Source organism: Cuculus canorus, chromosome 15 (assembly GCF_017976375.1).
Source record: "Cuculus canorus isolate bCucCan1 chromosome 15, bCucCan1.pri, whole genome shotgun sequence".
Classification (NCBI taxonomy): Eukaryota; Metazoa; Chordata; class Aves; order Cuculiformes; family Cuculidae; genus Cuculus; species Cuculus canorus.
Window position 1 is genome coordinate 15,209,366 of NC_071415.1, and position 13,336 is coordinate 15,222,701.

Consider the following 13,336-nt stretch of genomic DNA (forward strand, 5'->3'; position numbering starts at 1 on the left):
CACTGAACTTCATTTAGTTGGTGTGGTCTTTTAGTTAATGATGCCAGCAGGGTCCCTGTGGTGCATTAGAGCTGCACGTGTGTGCAATACGTACTAACGGGACTATCCATTCAGAAAAGATGACGTTTTCCCCGTCATGTATGTAATACGCCTGACCGCTCTGTTAAAGAAACACAGAAAAACAATTAGAAAAATACTAAAGGTCAGATGGCATTTTCTTTCTCAATGACCTACCGATCTTTTTCGATTCTGTGAATAACATCAGTGTGCACACAGCAAGCGTGTGCAAATCAGCTCTGCAAATTACCGTCACCGGACTTCGCTGGGAACTCAAACATGTCTCATACTTGTGGGTAACCCCACAGTGGCAGCAGAGCTAATCACAATTAACCAGGATGTAATGTAGATCAGAGCTTGATTTCACGATGCAGTAACCCGACTGTCAGAGCATTAAGTTCTGTGCAAAGTGCAGGGGACAGAATTAGCTTCTTGAGTCCAAGAGGGGTGACTGACAGCTTTTAATAAACACAGGTTTTGAAGTCAAGTTCCAGCTCTGGCTGATTCTCTGATTAAAACAAATTCAGTACATATATTCTGTGGGACATGTCACAGTGCCTGAACCTACTTTGGGCTTAAAGTCTTATCTTGTTCCAGCCTTTTAAATGTGCAGGCAATACTTCCTTGACAGCTATGCTCTGGGTGAGGAGTCTATCCACCCGTGAGCACCACAAACCCCTTGAGCACCCTGGGAGTTGGGGTGTTATGCTGTTCTAAACCACCTCCAGAGCTTCCAAGCACTAAACTAGTTGAGAGCACATGGAGAGGTGTTCAGATGGAGCTGTACCTGCTGCCTATATGTGCCTATCAATATAAACGAAGCTGGAACCCAGGGAGTTGTGAATGTAGCAGCTGCTGCAACACTGTCAGTTCTGTGGTGCTTCACAGTTGTTGCAATTATGACCGGTAGAAGAAAAAGAAAAAAAACTTTTAAAATTATCCATTAATTTTGTACACCTCTCTTTGGTATTTTCAACCCTGAAAGTTAAACTGGAATGCTCCACAGTAGCTGCTCTAAATTTTATGCATCTAGAATCGGAATCTATTTTCAAAAGAATAACAGAATGTATAGATTTGTATGATGGTGAATGCATTAACCTAGCCAAAAATACTATTTGCTTCAGTAACACAGGAAATTATAGATTTTTCAAAACAGAAAAAAACAGCGTGGAAGAATTAGCAGAGTCTATTTGCATTTGCACTGTCCACATGCCTGAGAATTTAAGACACGACTTTTTGGAGAACTTTTGATCTCAAAACATCAAAAATCAAACTTACTTGAGAGCTAAAGCTACTAGGACACAATGTTTATGCTGTTTACTTACAGCTACATAACCTTTCTCAGCGGTGAGAGCCTCAGCAGCTAGTAAGTGAGCTTGTACTAGGTTGCCTATGTGAACCCAGTTCATCTGGACTTTGTGATTCCCGAAGTTGAAGTTAAATAGTCTCCGCTGGATATTTTTCTGTAGAGAGAGAAAGAAAATATGAAGTAACTATGTTATTCCTTTGTGATCCAATATCACATATTCATTTTGGCTCAGCCTGAATACTTGTAGTTTCCTGTACTCGCGTACCATTACAGCATAAGAAATCTGTCACAAGGAAAAAAGACAACTGGCTGGTGGTTTTATAAATCAAGGACTGTTGCACTGATACACAGCGGGAAAATATGGTGACATTATAGTATCTGGAATTAAAGAGCATATTTAAAAAACAGTATTTCCATTAAATGATCAGGGATGCAAACCTAGTTCTACCACAGCATTTCTGCCTTGCATTTTTTTTTCCTCACTTAAAAGCACAGCTTGATCCTTGCCATTTCTGCAACGCTCATCTCATGCTATCCATTACCTTGCATCCTGTGATCTGTCACCAAGCTTTCACAACAGTTTTCCTGGAGAGATTGTTAAGAACTTTAATGAAGATACTTCCACCTGTGTTATGCCCTTATAGCCACTTGTAGTGTCCTCCAGAGCTCACTACATAATACATACGGCTACTCGTGGCAGGTGACGCTGCTCTTCTGGTCCATATATGCCTGGTGGACGCAGTACACAGGTATGGAGCTTATCCCCTCCTTGGAGAGAGAAGAAAATTTGATATCAATATATGGCTGACATGCATTGTCTGAATTCTACATTGTGAAGGTAAAGGATCAGTCTGCCCATTCTAGGGGATTCAGCTTTCTAGCAACTTGTTTTCAACACTCTATAAACTTGAATTCAATAGCGGCAGCAGATCCTAGCTTAGCAGCCTGAAAAACTGAACCCCTCTGCCAGTAGAAGAGTTTGAATGGGGACAGTACACAGCAGTTTTCGGATAGATACGCCTCCTGCTTGATTGACTTTTACTATTTATTGTAGATATAAGTTTATAATGTACATGTTTGTCCATCATTGTAGCACATGCAATACCAGAAGATCATTCAGTTTGCTATATTTAGACACCTCGCTTGCTTGCAGCTCAAGGGCATCACAAAATAATGGAAGAGATCTCTTAAACAGAAACTTTCAAGTGAGTTAGAATAGTTTAAATAAAAGTTGATACTTTAAGCTCTACATGTGAATCAGTAAGTAGGCTGCTCTGATTCCTGAGCATAGCCACAATTACACCTTTGATGTGGGCAAGTGTTACAGGTGGAAGGCATTTTTTCAACAGTTAATCTAGAATGCTAAAATTGAATCCCTGCCTAATTTACATTTGCCAGCTTTTCAGTTGAGAGAAATCAGTAGGAATAGCAAAATATGTATTTAAAAGCAAAGATAAATATTTCTCTTCCCATGCACAGACAGATTTTCAGCCACAGCTGTTCATGCACGTGAGACTTTAGAAGTCCACATTGCTCTGCTATTCCCTATTGTTTCAGCAACTCCAATTATTCTTCTCAGACACCTGCAAGGCTTTGGGGATTATGAGAATGACCTGTTGGACAATGCTTAGAGATTGGTGGTGTCAGTGAAGCTCAAACTGACAGACCAAATAGGAAATAAAAGCACAAATCCTGTAGCTATTGTAAAACTTGTCAACTTTTAAGGTGATCTAAAGAAGTAATGTTCTATTTTCTGCATTCTCCCATCTATTGTTTATGTATAATTTCATATCTGCCTGTGTATACACACACACAAAAAAAATCAATCATCCACTGAAGCGAGGAGTAGAAACAAACAAAATAAATCCTTATTTCAGTTAAAGTATACTATTTATTGATAAATGAGCAACCGAAACACTACTAAAGATAGGCAAATCCCAGATGTTTTGTATGTACCTTTGAGTAAAGTTCCATTAGCAGCAAGAACCATTTGGTCTGCAATTGCCTTTGTTCTAGAATAATGATTAAATTGCTATAAAGAAAGGCAGAATATGATCAGCATTTTAGTCACATCATTGCATCTGTAAAGGCAAACTTACTGTTTAAGTCTGATAACCTCTAAATCTAGCCAGCTTGTGGACATCAGCTGAGAAAAAACAAACTAGAAATAACAAGATATAGCAAATATATACTTTGTTTATGACAGAGAAACTTACATTTTAACTGCACGAGTTTAACTTCAGAGTGAATTTAAATCCACTAGTATTTATTTAATAATAAATAAATTGTTAAATTTATTAAACTCACTTTTTGTGCTGGACATACTGAAAAAATTAATACCAAGCCAAATGTTCTGGTAGGTCAGATAATTTTATTTTGAAAAAATATCCATTTTGAATGGGAAAAAGGCTTTTTTTTAATGGTAATTTCAGTAGGAAATTAAAAATTCAGACTTTCCTAAAAATGCGTCTGTTTCTCATTGAAGCTATTTGGGAAGTTATAAACAATTTTCTCCCAACTATATTTTTCACTCTTAACTTAAACGTCACTGTAGTGTATTTGAACCATAGGATTCTGGATACAGTCAGCAGATGCTGGTTTAGGGATTACTTATCCACACGAGGCTATTTAGGCACCTGTTGAATTTGTATTGCCATACTTCATATTGAAATATACACCCAAAAAGCCCACAATGGAAAATTTTTCTACTCTCAGGTGGCTGAATCCACCTGCTCCACCTCTGTCCAAGCCCCGCTTACCTCTGCTGCTTCCTATTACCTGTTGCCATTAGAGAAAATACAGGATTAGGGCTCAGACACACGCAACTAATTGCGGAAGGTACCAACACAGTCGCAGTCAGTACTATTTAGGACTCCTGGACACAGGATGTACTCTCTAAAATTACAGCTTTTAACTGCAGGCCGTGTGCTGGGAGCAGGAAAGAACAAATGGGCAGTGGCCAGAACGCACTGAGCTTCAGATTTCATCTAGAAAATATTTCCTAAATGACCACAGCAAAGAAAGAAATGGTATTTCTAAGTAGCCATGAGGTGGCTGTCGCCACCATCCAGCCCGCAGTAAGAAAACAAGGTTTGGGAACTTCAGAGAAACAAAAATGGGTGTGAATAAAGATGCAGAATTTGGTATTGAACAACATGCTTCAATGCAGAGGCTCACAAGGGCCATAATATTCAGAATTTATGTAGTAGATGGTCCCCAGAATGGCCTTCCTAAAATATTCTTGTTACACGTGACATTCCACTTTTCTCAGTGATTTTTAGGTATCTTATAATCTCAAATTTCTCTAGTTATAGCAGATTAAAGCCACTATGATTTGAGTATTTCTTCCTTGATCATGGGTCAATTTTTATTAACGAAAAATAATTTCATAGAATTTGATGTGATGTACGCTTAAATAGCTTCTGCTCTCAGAATAGCCTTCACCCCACCTATCCTTTATAGCACAGCAAATGCCCTGCCATCACATGAACAAAATACCTTTTCCAGTGGAAAATATGGCACAGTATCTTCATCTCCTTCTTCAATAGGATTCCCTCCAAATACCACATTCACTGTACTGGTATATATCAGCCTAGGGATATTTCTTTGTTTGCAGACTACAGTGGTAGAGAAATAAATTATTTAAAACCAAAATAAGGAGTGAGAAACAAGATATGAACCGGCAGCTTCCGTTTTTGAAAACGGACATTACACTCATAGGAAAAGTAAGCATTTTATTAACTTATCATTTATCATAATATTATCTTCCATTCACCTGGATTTCTTTCATCTCAAATATCTGGTACGCAAGTGCTACATATTGTAGTCACCAAACTTTGTTGGTTCATTTAGAAAATAATGAATGTAATTACTGTGTTGTAAATATTTCGAACAAAATACAGTAGTAAAATCTATTATTAGAACGTAAGTTAACAGGTTCATGCTCCTCCCAGATTGTTGCTTTGTTGGCAGCCTACAGAAATTTGACATAATATGTTTCTGAGGTTTCAGAGGTTGGGGTAAGGAGAAAGAATATGTGGCAACCTCTTCCCTCTGAGTCATTTAGAGTTCTACTTGGCTACCATTTCACTCTATGCATTCCTGCTTTTTTCATTAAATGAAAAACTGCGTTTGCCTTTTTTTTTTTTCTTTGCCATTTGTTTTTGGAAGGAAAAGGGAAGGGAAAGTACCTTTGGTATTTACAATACACTTTGAAATATTCTTTCTAGAATTGAATATACAGAAAAAAGTCTACTAACATTATCCACAGAAAGTAGTAAAAAATTAGTATATAATAAAAAGGGACCACATTTAGACAGATGGACAGAAAGGACAGAAAATTTGGTATACAAATGTGATACAATAATAGATATTCTTAGCACACCTATGGCTGCCATCACCAAACATTTGCAACACAACAAACAGTACAATACCTCTTCTGTTATTTCTACAAGGAAAGAGGGTAACACTTATCCATTTTGTAAAGGGAAAAAATAACCAGCACATGGAGGAGAGTTTAAGTTGCTCTGCAAATAATGAAGTCTGGGTTGAAAATCTATCCCCAACTCAAACCAGCAGCAAATCTCCTACCAGATTAAATGGGACCTGCACACCTAGCCTTACATCATAGTCTGAAAGGAGAGAGAGAGAAGAGCCTCATTTTATTGCCAAATCAACACAGGAAACATGCAATTAAAAGCTTTTCTAATTAATGGTTTGGATCAGACATAAATAAAGAAAAATCTAGGTACATACCATCAATTATTATTTTTGTGCCTCCGACATTTATGGATTCAATCTGGTCTTTCTTTTGAAGCTAAAAATAAGAGTTTGCACAATATCTAATAATTAATTCACATTCACATTCCAATTGTTACAACTGCCAGATCTAGAACAGCTGTGGCCTTTTTTATGCTGTAGTGTCAGTTCTCCGTCCCTCTGACACACAGTGATTCTTAGCAGCTCTCACTTTTATTGTCTTGCTCAGTGTATGAACAAAGTTAAAAAATGAATAAAATGCATCTGAAAGGAAATGCTTTAATTTCTCATTGCACTCCAGATAATCCATGATATAGAAACAGGAATTACAGGCAGGGGTTATGCTCCCTGAAAGCTTTCAGGTATTCTTGTCCCAGTGGCGATCTGTCCTGTTCCTAGAAACAAACTAGTACTTTTGGGAGGTTTTTGATAACACCCTCTGTGAACATCACTGGTATTTAGGAAAACCATAGTACATTGCTGGGCCATTTCTTCATGACTACAAGTTCGCAGGAAGAAGATGCATCAACGTTCCTTCTAGAGCAATACTGTTACACTTCTTCAGATCAGATAAAAAATACAGGCCTGCTTTTCCAAGATCTGAAATCTACGACTGCATTTGTTCTGGAGTGTTTTGTGTAGTGCATTAGTTTCAGGCTCTGACATTCATTATTTAAGGAATACCTCCCTTGTTGCCTGTATAGATGACCTGACCTTTATAACTAAATTCTTTCTGAAATACATATCAAATAATCACATCATTCGCTACATGCAGAGAAATTTTGCCTTTCACAAGAGTGAAAAAAAATGTTAGAAAAAATATACTTGCTTGTTCTAATCCTGACATTCCACATGCAGCCACGTGAAAAACACAGTCAACTCCTTCACATGCTTTGAACACTGCATCATAATCCCTCACATCACCCTGTAGGAGAAACAAAATGGATTTTTGACTGGTACAGCTCACTACATTCTCTGCAGTTAGCATAACCTATGGCTATTAAAGAAAATCTAGAGTAATCCTGATCTATTTTTCACAGCACTTCACTAGCATTAAATAAAACATTATAAACACAGAGAAAAATCCATGACTAAGAATTTTGTCAGTATTTTGTTGCAAAACAAATATGACTCTTGTTGGCTTCAATTATAATGCGTATTTTCACACTTAGTCCTGCAGCCTGCAGCCTGGCAAAACTCGTTTGACTTGAATGGGAGCAGCATGTGCTTGTGGGCTGGAGAATCAAGCCCCAGGGACAGTAAATCATAGCAGGAAGGGCTCAGCTGTTGGGTGATTCCATGGCAAACAAGTGAACCCTCTTTCTCTTAGCACCCTGAGATCTGACTTGTGCAATCTGGACAAATGTCTCTTTGTCCATCTAAGCTTTATTTTATGCGCACTGCATGATAAATTTAATGACAGTTTTGCACAAGACTAAAACAAAAAGAGTGCACACTATACATATTTAATATTGTATTAGTACAGATTACTGCATTATAATCTCATTGTATGAAAAGCTGTGTACTACTGAACACTGTCCTGAGTTACACACACACTACAAGCAGTACCAAATGCTACGCTGTGCTTTGAATGTTATATTGCCTTTTTGTATACAAGGTAATACTATATGAATAACACTCCACATACATACAGATATCAATGAAAATAGAATACCTTTTCAGAATTATCATATTTGAAAATATTATATGTTACTTAAATTCACTGTAAAGAATAGAAAAATGATAGAAAAATCACAAAAGAAATGGCTGGAAGTAGTACTGAAAGGTTAATCTCATCAGTCTTTAGCTCTCAACTTTTTTCTTCTGAGGTTGCTGAAGTATTCCATAAATACAGCTGACTTACACGTCCTACCTTCAATCACATGCTGAAATAGCGAACCAGTATAAATAGTATCAGGAATCTCCAAAGCACTAATCAAGGCTCAGATCTCTGAAGTGACTTATTACTTTATTTACTAGGGCCCTGTAGTTCCATTTTTCTAGCTGAGTCACCAACACTTCGTAATACTTAATCTTTTTTTAAATTGAATTATAAAAAAACTATTCTTAGAAGATTGATCATCAGATCTCAAGTCTCCATTTAAAAGATTTAAACTGCCATCAATCCACCAACTTAAATAAAATTATGTGGGTTTATATCATTAACAAATCAAGCTTATGGTTTTTGAATGTTTCCTCACTAATACTCTCTCTTTCATATTCTGTAAAAGCTGTTTATGAAATTGAACCTAAGAACAATCATCGTGTGTCAGGCTAAAGGTCTGCGTAGCTCACTATTCTGCCTGCTGCACAGCCATGCAGAGCTGTATTTTGGATTCCCCTTTGCTTCTCTTGCTGCCTGTCCCACATGGAGATGTAGCCAGAGGGAGAAGACTTGGTATCACCTCCATAGCTCCTGGGACAAAGATCCCATGTTCACTTTCAGCTTTGCCATCAACTTTCTAGTTCTAGCGGTAGTGTCAGAGTTTTTACGTGAATGCTCAAATGAGTTAAGCTGAATGACACCCACGTCTTGCTAGAACTCACGCAAGATGACAGGAGTGTGCAGAAAATGCTAGCGCACACAGACCCCAAACCTGAGTGGAGGAATCAGCTGCGAGGAGATGGTCCTCCCCACATCAGGGAGCAGTGGGCAATGCTGTCCTCCGCAGATGGCTGTGAGCCATTGAGTATTTGAGGTCTCTTCCATCTCCCCTCTTTTGCAGATGTAATACATTCCTTGAATTGTTAAGAATCAAAACGAATTAGTGGTCGTAAGTGGGCGCCCCGGGAACAGGAACAGGGCAAGTGTATGTGGCACTTTCACCCAGAATACACTTCCAAATATTTTCATTCAGAAGATTTCTTAAGCCTAATTTAGCTTACTGAGTAATCTCCAATGGAAGTACATTTTTGGCAAGGCTTTTTACGTGCCTTTTACCCACTCCATGAAAAATACTCTCTGTATTGAACTGACTCCACCTCATTTCATCTGGTGGCCCTTCCTTCTTGTACTGGAAAGGACAGTGAATGGTCAGTCCCTGTCTATCTCAATGCCAGTCAGCTTGTAAAACTCTCCTGCTCCCAACTCATCTCTTTCCCAGACTGGAAAGTCCTAGTATCCTCTCTCATTCTCTGTCATTCTACATTTGCGGTTACTTTTATTGTCCGGTCTTGCTCTCATGTTGTTACTTGAAACTATTTCCTCGATCAGTAAACTTTGTCAATTCGTTGATTCATTCCTTCATCGAGGTGAGCTACAAACGTGATGAATTGCACTCTGGCCACAGGACTCTCCACAACTTCACTGGTGACATGGACAGAACCGACCGCTTGGTCTCCTGTTTGCTCTGTCTTCATCAGTCACTTATGCATTTGAAGACCTTTAACAACGGCCTCTTTTTGTCCTTAGAAGCTTTTCAGTAAAAGCTTTTATCAAAAATCCTTAAGAGAAGGCATTTTGAATGTGCATAAGAAGGGTATAAGTTTATTTCACTACTGTTAAATATGCAATTTCAACATACCTTGCAAAAATCTGCTCCATTTGGAATTTCCCATTTAGGTTTCCGTACATCAAATAGAACAACAGCAATTCCTGACCTGACAAGAGCACATCCCAGGTGGTATCCCAGGTAGCCTCCACCTCCTGTCACCATTGTCTTTCTGCTTCTGTTAACCAGCAGTCCAGCACACTCCTTTAGTTCGCTCTCACATGGTTGCCTGCTGTGAAGCTCTTCCGTAGATCCTTCTTGTGTCATGACTGCAAGACAGAAAATCTCTTGAAAATCCTGCACAACAATGTGTGATCCAGGAAAATTCTGTACATTTCACGTTACAATGCTCCTTTTGTGACTAAGCTCTTTTTATTTCTATTTATATATTTTTATTCTCTTAACATGTTTAAAACACTTAAATTCATATTTTTCGTGATGGCATTTCTACATACAAGGAATAAGTCTGAAGACTTCTGCATTCCAAGGGTTAGTCTTTTCATCATACCCCCAATTTTCAAGTTATATAGAAATGAAGAGAAATTACAGGATTTTAGAGACATTATAATTACCAAACCTAAACAGCTATGATTATATTTTCTAATGCTTTGTAGATCAAACATTTTATCCTGAAAATTCACTGACTTCTGATATGTTAATGCCAAGAAGATGTTAGCCTACTACTCAAGAAAAAAAAAATCATAAGGAATATAAGACAGGATTGATTCTACTTTTAAAATCTACTTTATTTCACATTCGAGTCATAGTTCTTCAGCAATGATAAAAAATTGTTACCACTTTAAACTCTTCTGGTTACACACTGAATAAAGTTAATTTTCTGTCCAATTCTTACTAACTCTTGCCCCTTTTGTTTTCATTCAGCTACAGCTGAACTGACAAGGATCAGAAGGATAAGCCCTGGGGGTTCACCTCCTTAGGAAAACTGACCAGAATATCATTCTGTAATAAGCAATTCCACAGGAGTTACCCATCTCTATGCTTTGTTCTGTATTAAAAATGAGTTTATTCTACAATAATCGCTTCCTTTAGAAATTAATTCATATCCTACAATTAAAATGACAGGTATTCCAGAGCAGAATGTACTCTGAGAAACGAGTCCAGTTAGTTTTCCCACACAGACAGCTCCTATTGCCCCAATTCCTTGCACGGCATAGGATCTAGGTCTTCTGCCTCCAAAAAGAAATCCAGAATAAATAAATCTGAAATCAGGTAAATTAAGTCACCGTAAGGAGAGAGACAGACTGAGCGCCTGCCAGTCTAATGTAAGAATATAGACCCAATCCCTGCAGATGATGAAGGTTTTCTTATAGTTCGAGTGGGTCCTTATAGCAACATCCCCATGCACGAGAACGTGCCTCCCACCAGCTGGGCATCGGCAGTCACACAGAGTTTGCTCTCAGTTATTTACACCAGGATTCAACAGAGATTGTGCAGAAGTTGGCCACCACTGAAAGCTGCATCGCTGCCAGGGTGACAAAAGATACTAGAAAAGCCCCAGAAAACGCAGCCTACAGTACACAAAGTTCTGGGCTACTTTTGCCATTGTCTAGTTAAGAAAGGTATCACCAAAAAAAAAATATAATAAATTATTTTATGTCCTGTTTTTTACATTTCAGACACAGCGAAGTAAGTACCAGCTTCTCCATGCTGTTAAAAGACCAATGTCAGCTCACTAAATTCCATGAACCGAGTAGCATAACACAGTGGAAAATACGAGCTCCTTATATTAAAAAATATCCTGACATCTCAAAAATGAAAAGTAATCCATATTTCCAACCAAAATTTAAATTAGAAATAATACAATAAAAATCAAAACAAGTATGGCTCTCCTGTTCAATCAAGGAAAGTTTAAGTTGCACCTCTAGATAACGCTACGCAGTAGTTTTAAACCATGTAAAGGTCTTTCGCTTTGTCCTCTGTGAAAAAGCATCTTTTTATACACAGTAAGGAGAACTAAGATCAAGCTTCTCACAGATACCATAAACACATCTGAAAAAAATGGCATATATTTGAGTACTTGTCATTAATATTTCCTTAAATTGTGAGTAAGCTGGAGATTGTATCAAAATATTTGAAAATTTTGCTAGAATTTTCTTTCTTAAAAAGCACTGACAGCATTAATGTATTAATCTGCTTCATGAATTAGGAAACCGTTATCGCATTTTCAAAATAAAACAAATTCCTGTAAGAAAATATTTATTTCCAGGATCAGTAACTTCCTTGTTTCTCTAACTTGCTATAAGCTATTCTGATTTATTAAGGCATTCTACATCCTGACCATAGCTCCATCCTCTGCAGTGCAGGCAGTGCGAGTTGCTCTTAGCTCCCCTACTGTCATTTCAAATATTAGAAATGCAGAACTTGCTTCCCATAGAAAGTTAGAGTCAAACTTCTCAGATTTTTAAAAATAGCTGAAGAAGTAGTAAGTACCCTTAGTAGAATCCTGGATGTCAGCTTCCTCCCAGTCCTTCCAGTCCAAAGACGATGGTGAGACTTCTCTTTGCTGGACAGTTAGTAACACGAGAGCATCAGGGACTCTCAGAGAGACAGAGATATTCACGTGCGCTCAGGTCCTTTCCTGTTCCTTCGTAACTAGTGGCTGGGCTAAGAGCCAAAAAAGGGCAGGGCTTAATTCGTACATAATTTACGTTCCTTTTCAGGAAAAAAAGAAATATTTTCTCCACGTCAGACCTTAACAGCATAGGATCCCTTACTGCTACCCGGCAAAAGCATTGATACAACGCTAGAAACACAAAATCACCATCATTCCACAGAAAAATTGTACTTGAACACCAGAACATCTCACACCATTTTTAAACAGTACAGAATTGAGGGTTCTTTACTAAACAAAAACAGGAAACGCTAATGTCCTTAACACTAATGTTCAAAAGTGAACCTCTCTCACAGTTCTGTGAGACTTTGGTAGGTTACTTCTCATCTCGCAGCAGAGTTAATGGAAATACTTTCTCCTTTCATTTACGACTTTCAATCTCAATTTGGATAAAGAGAAGAAAAATCTTGTTTGGCAGTGGTACTTAGCACTTGCTGAGTTTTCTGTCGTCATCCCCAGCTCAACTGGGCATCTGCAAAGAGGCTTAACTATAGACACAGGGGCTGTTCTCCAGCCACCAAGATGAATGAAGTACAGGCAAACTAACTGGTACACAACAAAAGGTGAGTTACTACTAAATAATGCATTTTAAATTATTAATGAATTAAATGATTAATAATTATAGAAGTTTTCTGATCCCAAGATTTTAAAGCACTTTTAAAATCCATATCCTTTAAACAATGAGAAGTCAAACCCAACATTTCCAAGCGGGTGTGTCTAAAATTAGGTCTCAAAGCAGTAGTTAAGATGCTAAAAAAACAATCCCAAATCTAAATATAAATGACTACAATTTTAAATGGCATGTTAGAAATTTCTCAGGTTCATAGTTGACTTTGAAGTGTAAATTTAATTTAATGTTGAGGTGCTAACAAGAATACCTGAGCAAACGTATTTTAGCATAACATAGATGTATTTCAGTCCCTGTAGTCTGCATTAGAATTAGAACCTTTGGACACGTCAAGCTAACCTACACTTCTCAGATTGCCAGGTGAATGACAAACCCCCAAAAATGCAGAATTCTCTCCCTTGAGCTGTCTGCAGTACTGATAACCTCTACCATTTAATCCAAGAAAGGAAGTGGTTATTCCA

General features: G+C 37.8%; 1 protein-coding gene across 1 annotated transcript in view; it reads right to left on the reverse strand.

Annotated features, from left to right (window-relative positions):
- Positions 1-12,226, reverse strand: part of LOC104063801 (putative short-chain dehydrogenase/reductase family 42E member 2) — a 15,286-nt gene extending 3,060 nt beyond the window's left edge. The window contains exons 1-9 of the mRNA XM_009566066.2: positions 12,067-12,226; positions 9,649-9,884; positions 6,954-7,049; positions 6,122-6,182; positions 4,865-4,983; positions 3,323-3,398; positions 2,052-2,134; positions 1,383-1,520; positions 95-160 (exon numbers count right to left, since the gene is read on the reverse strand). Of these exons, the coding sequence (XP_009564361.2) occupies positions 95-160; positions 1,383-1,520; positions 2,052-2,134; positions 3,323-3,398; positions 4,865-4,983; positions 6,122-6,182; positions 6,954-7,049; positions 9,649-9,882 (873 nt within the window). The 5' untranslated portion in view covers positions 9,883-9,884; positions 12,067-12,226. The remainder of the gene's footprint in view (positions 1-94; positions 161-1,382; positions 1,521-2,051; positions 2,135-3,322; positions 3,399-4,864; positions 4,984-6,121; positions 6,183-6,953; positions 7,050-9,648; positions 9,885-12,066) is intronic.
- Positions 12,227-13,336: the final 1,110 nt, after the last annotated feature.